Here is a 6,000-nt window from a genome sequence, read left to right as displayed (position 1 = left end):
AGAGCTATTAGAGGACAAAGTGAAATTGGGGGGAAGCTGTCAGTCTTTTCGTTAAAGAGCCCACCCACTTTGAGTCTCCTGAACTCGTACGGTTCCGGGTGTCAGCCCCCTCCCCTCCCCTCCCCTCCCCTCCCTTTCCCGACCTCGGAGGACCAGAGGCTTCCAAAGTGCTCCTCCGAACCACCAGGGTCTCCACCGCGCAAATCGTGCGCTCGAGGGGACTTCACCACTACGCAACAGGATGCACATGACACTCGCAGCGTAATGACGCATGACGCACGGCGACGCAGTGACGCCGGCACGTCAGCATCATCCCGCATGCGGTATCCGGGACCTCCTGGAGCAGTAGCGTGTCTGTGTAAGGAGGCGGGAGGTAGAGCGCCCGGCTCTCTGGCCGCAGCCCGAGCACCGGGGACCCTCGTCCCGGCCGTCGGGTGCGCGGCCCGGGTTTATTGGGCGGCTTTGAGCTGCAGGCCGGGGACGCCGAGGCTGCTGCTCTCTACCGCGTGAGCGGAGGCTGAAAGAAGCGCCGCAGTGGGCTTCTGGGCTCGAGGCGCGTCTCCGACCGGCGTGGCGCTGCCAGTCAGCCCTCGGTCCGAGCCCGAGCGGGGCGGGGGACCACGTGTGTCTGTGTTTACAAACAAACCCAAACTCACCGATATTCTAAAGAAAAGCAAAAAAAAAAAAAATCCTCTTCAAGTGCTTTTTCCGTGAAAAGGGAGGAAAAATAAGAAAATGTCCCATTTCCCCAAAATATCTTTGAGACCCGAAGTCGAAGACTACCTCAGGGCGAGCTTTAAGAATAAGGAGGTAGGTCGGACGGCCAAGCGGTTAGAGAGGCCCGGGCGGCCGAAGGTGTGAGGGAAAGGAAGGCGGCACCCCCAGTGGGGAGGGGGCGGCGCCTGGGCCTCGGAGGGTCAGCCGAGGGTCTCTGCGGAAGTGCCCGGGTCGGGAGGAGTCGGGGCGAGATCGGACATGTGCACGATGGATTTATTATAAAGGAAAGCGAGCTGTGCGGAAGGGAAGTTACTTAAATAGAAGAGCGAGCTGGGCCTTTGCCTATAAAATGCTGGTTCAATTTGTTTTTATGAAGGTCAGGCCAAAAAAAACTGCTAGTAAGGAGCTAGAGAAGACGGTGCGAGAGGCATCACTTGGCCACCAGGGGGCGACGGGGAAGTCAGGAAGGCGTGTGTTCCAGTCCCGGGTTTGGTCACTTTGTACACACGTGCCTTGACCTGTCAGTGCTCTGGGTGGCCACCACCCTGAGCGTCTGCAAAGAAAGCGCTAACCTGCTCCGCTAAGTTGGGATTTCCTTACCCAGCGGTTCCCCATCCCATTGAAATCAGCGTTGCATCACGAATTTAAGGTTTGGGTGGGTTATAGATAAACTAGAAGGGACCTTAGAGGTCGTTCAGACCTACTCACTCATTCTACAGAGAAGGAATCAGGCTTTGAGAGATTTGCAGGTAATCATGCAGCATTCTCAATTTGAACCCAGTTCTTCCGACTACAAGTCCACTTCCGTGGTAACTGTACTATATGGGAGGAGGAGGTGGAGGGAGCACAGTAGTCAGTGAAATCAGCGCATAGTAAGGAGTTAAGTAATGGACTTCCCTCAGCAGTAAGGAGTAAGTACCGAACGTTCTCCCTTAGAAGATTCTCCGAAGTGGAAGATGCAGATTTCTGCATAGGTGTATTCAGTCTGTGTCTTTTTTCAGTTTTAATATCAGACCACTGATTTCATCTGGTGCGGAAGCACCAAATGAAGAGCTGCTTCTGCCCAATGGACAGTTACCTGCTCTGGTAGCAGTGTTGTTTCCTTTCCTGGCAACTTAGATCAATGCGTATTGGCCCTTGTTTTGCAACTTATAGGCCTAGGGAGTGTTACCCGAGGCAGGAAGTTAAGTGGTTTGCCCTGGGTCATAAAGCTTGTGTGTGAGAGATGGAACCTGAACTCAGGTCTTCCTCAAAAGGCCCCAAGCTCCCCTACTGCCCCTAATGTTCCTAAGGTGTACTTAGGGACAAAAGGAATCTTAATTTTTTTCTACATTTTATTGTTTTAAGTTAAGCTACCTGCATGTTACTTGTTTTTAATGTTTTGCATTTTTTATGGAAGCTTTGAGTTAACTTCAGAAATCAAGTTCCTGAAAAAGCTATTTAATTGCACTGGTTTAAATAGCACCCCAAAAAGGCAACTATTCACAGTGTCTGTCCTCTTGGAGTTCATAATTAAGAAGCATATATCTAAATTCAAGTTTTGTAAGGCCATAGTGTGGTATAGTTGTGGCAACAGATTTGGAGATAGAAGGCCTTGGTTCAGTTTTATGCTACTCCTAGTTATGTGACCTTGGTAAGACACTTAACTTCCTTGGTTTTCCATTTGTAAAAGAAGAGGGTGGGCCATATGATCCCTGAGGTTTCTTCTACCTTTTGATCCTGCCACATCTAATGCCAGAAAACCATGGGTTACATATGGGTCTTCTAGTATATTTTTTCCTAAATAACATATTGTTAATTCATGCCATAATTAATTATAATAGAAGCTTGAATAATTATGAAAGTTACTCATAGAATATTAATGAATGATACTTTAAAGATTTCATATTTAATTTCTCAGTGTTAATAACAAAAGTAGACAAAACAAAATGCAATGGAATCAGATCGAATGCTAAAACATGCTTCTTGAAATAGAGCAATAGTCATAAAAATAAATGGTTCTCTTGTTTAGGACTTTGTTGTAATTGAGTTTTCCATTTGAAAAAAAGAAGTCAATCTTGCATTATTGTTTTTTTTTTTTCTTTCCAGATTGTAACTGCGGTAGGTATGCGGGAAGCAGAAAGGAGATTTGAAACCTTGTTAAATCACTTGTCACACCCACCAGCATTCACAACTGTTAGAGTGAATACTCATTTAGCATCCGTAAAACATGTGAAAGATTTGCTGCTTGAAGAAATAAATAAGGTTTGTTGAATTCTTTATGCATGTTAGTAATGTTTATTGGACAGGTGAAGTACTCTAGCTAGTTATAGGTTCATGGGCAGGATATCCCTAAATTCTCTGGGTTTTAGAATTTCCTTGGCCATGAAGAAATTTGTGTTGGGGGAGTGGGTTGGAGGGCAGATTCAATGATTTCTAAGGTTCCTTTCATAAAAAAATCTGAGATTTCTATGAAAAAAATTAAGTGTCTTGGCTATCTATGAGTTGACTCCTTTGTAACTTTGATTTTCCCTTCTGCCTACCTGAAAGAAGAAAATATCTATGGCTGTCACATTTCTAAGTAATTGAGGGAGTCAGCCTCTCTTGTCTTTTCCTCCCACTAGTTTTTTTTTTCCCTTTAAAATTGGCAGAAGTAGATAGTTGTGTGATCTGGCCATTCATTTCTCTGAGCTTCCATTTCTTTACCTATAAAATTTCTCCTTAAATGACTTGTACTGTTTAACCTATGAGGTCATTTTAACAGTCAAGTGAAAATGTACATATGCTTTGTACTGTAAGACTTCGTAAAGTGAAACAGCATATAAATCATGTATACTATTATTTCTTTTTATCTTAATTTTTTTCAATTATCAAACTTTTTTCCCCCTCTTTACCTCCTTACTCCCACTGGGGTGAAAAATACAAAACCTTTTAACATAGAAGAGTCATTTGCCATGTCCAAAAATGAGTTTTTTCTTTTTCACAGCAGTCTATCACCTCTCTGGCATAGAGTTCTTCCTTCTTCATTGTCAGTTCTCTAGAATCATGGTTGATGGTTGTATTGATCAAAGTTCTTAAATCTTTCAGAATTGCTCGTTTTTACAATATTGATGTTATATTATAAATTGTTTTCTTGATTCTCCTCACTTTATTCTATTTCAGATCATATAAGTCTTTCAGGTTTCTCTCCCCTCACTCTTAGTACGGTAGCAAAAGTACTACAGAAGAAACTTGAGAACCTGATACACTATTGTGAATCTAGCACATTTCCGGGCTCTTTTTCATAGTGGCATAACAATCACAAATATTATCCAGAGCTCAATCTATCTATCTATACATGTTTGTAAGAGAGATTTCTTTCTGACTAAATACTATCTCTCTCCATTTGTAACGTGTTTGGTAAAGTGCTTTGTCAATGCTAGCCATGGCTGCAAGTATTGTTTAAGTCGTAATATAATCTTGTTTTTCCGAATAAGGACTTGTTCAGAAATTATTCTAAAACTGAGTTTACATATAATTGTATGCAAGGCCAGCTTTGCTAAAGTCAGCAAGGCTCATCATTAGAAGGTTGGCCAGTAAGTGACCCTTTTTTAGGCCACAGCTTAAAGCCTGTTTATGTTTACTAATGCACAGAGGGTGTTGTAATCTTCATCTGTGAATGGAATCGCTACACAGTTGAACTAAGTGTCTGTTATGTTTGTCTTTAATAATTGTATCTGTTTATTTTGACAGCAATTTAATGGATTAAGTCTTCCAATTCTTCAGCACCCAGATGTTCAGGATGTGTTACTTATTCCTGTAATTGGACCCAGGTTTGTAACAACTTGGTTCAAAAACCGTATGTTATTAAATAATAGGACACTTCTCACCAGTATGTTTTGATCATTTTTATGTTTAATGATACATCAAGTTACTCTACCTTGCTTTACAAATTTTATCTGGCCTCATCAGTGTTGGCTGGGAAAATTCATGTTAAGCCTGATAAAGAAGAGAGCTACCTAAGAAAGAGCCAGAAGCATTGCAAAGGCAAAGTGGAAATGGGCCTAGGATGCATTTCTTTTAAATTGAGTGAAGTGAATTTTAGGTTGAACTATGCATAAGCAGCAGGCTTTGTCATCAGGGAAAGTATTGTGCTAAAATCTTTTTCGACAGCAAAAGTGATACATTCACATGTCATAACTTAGATATTGTAAGATAAGCACTAGGCACATACTGGTACTCAGAATATTCTGTCTTGATATTCTGAGATTTAAGCCATGGTTTTAAAGACATGAGATCTGAGCTTCCCTTTGTTATCAGATACTGTTGAGGGGGATGAGGAAATTGAGGAAAGAAAGGAAAAAAAAAAATTTGTTAAACACTTCCTATGTGTCAGGCAGTGTCCTAAGTCCTTTACCAATATTATCTCATTGAAGCTTCACAGTAACTCTGGGAGGTAGGTGCTGTTATTATCCTCATTTTACAGTTGAGGAAACTTGAATCAGACAGAAGAGAAGTGACTTGCCCAGGGTCACGTGGCTCAGTGTCTGAGGCTGGATCTGTATTTGAGTTTTCCTAATTCCAGGCTCAGCATTCTACCTGGTCTTCTAGCTGCCACCAAATTGAGTCTGTATTTATCATTCTTTCTGTTCATTTATGATTTCCTTGTGGGTCATTGTGGTCTGACAGAGAGCTTGTCTTGTAGCCAGGGAGACCTAGATTCAAGCCTCGCCTCTAGCTCCTACTACTTGTGCCCCTGGGTGCCTACCTTATCCTCCCAAAGCTTGAAGTCACCCTGAAGACTCTAGGTGCAGCCAGGTGTGGATCTGCAGCAGCAGTAGAGTCCCTTCTCAGATCTCCCTTTGCCAAGGACATCTTCAATCATTTTCTGATTCCTCGGACTGTCCTGTAGTTCTTCTCACAGCTAGTGTGCAGCATAGAAAATCCCCCATTAAGAAAACAGCCTTTCTTCTTTGGACATGTCTGATATGTTTTCATTATCCAACATGTGCATAGCACTGTGCCAGGAGTAGTGGGGGTGTACAAAAACAAAAGGGAGACTGTCCCTGCTTTCAAGGGGCTCATGTCCTAGGAGGGGGATACAGCATAGATGTGATTAGAGGAAGGGGTGCTCAAAGGACAGGGCTTGGGAAGTCTGTTTGGCCATATAAAATTAACTCTCTCCTTGGGATTTAGCCACTTGGCTGTACATGTAGCATTCCTTGAGTAGAGGTTTTTGGTTTTGAGAATTGCTTATTCTCTATCATCTTTCCTTTGTCTCTTGTACTCATAGGGGCTGGACTTGTGATGTTACTGGTTTGGGGA

At 42.7% G+C, this 6,000-nt stretch overlaps 1 protein-coding gene across 1 annotated transcript in view; it reads left to right on the top strand.

Moving 5' to 3' along the window:
* The first annotated feature begins 339 nt into the window (after positions 1–339).
* NSUN6 (NOP2/Sun RNA methyltransferase 6) overlaps positions 340–6,000 on the top strand; it is a 36,779-nt gene continuing 31,118 nt past the window's right edge. Inside the window, exons 1-3 of the mRNA XM_036762137.1 lie at positions 340–810; positions 2,806–2,961; positions 4,429–4,508. Of these exons, the coding sequence (XP_036618032.1) occupies positions 736–810; positions 2,806–2,961; positions 4,429–4,508 (311 nt within the window). The 5' untranslated portion in view covers positions 340–735. The remainder of the gene's footprint in view (positions 811–2,805; positions 2,962–4,428; positions 4,509–6,000) is intronic.

This window comes from Trichosurus vulpecula, chromosome 5 (assembly GCF_011100635.1).
Source record: "Trichosurus vulpecula isolate mTriVul1 chromosome 5, mTriVul1.pri, whole genome shotgun sequence".
NCBI lineage: Eukaryota > Metazoa > Chordata > Mammalia > Diprotodontia > Phalangeridae > Trichosurus > Trichosurus vulpecula.
This window is presented reverse-complemented; position numbering and strand designations above follow the sequence as displayed.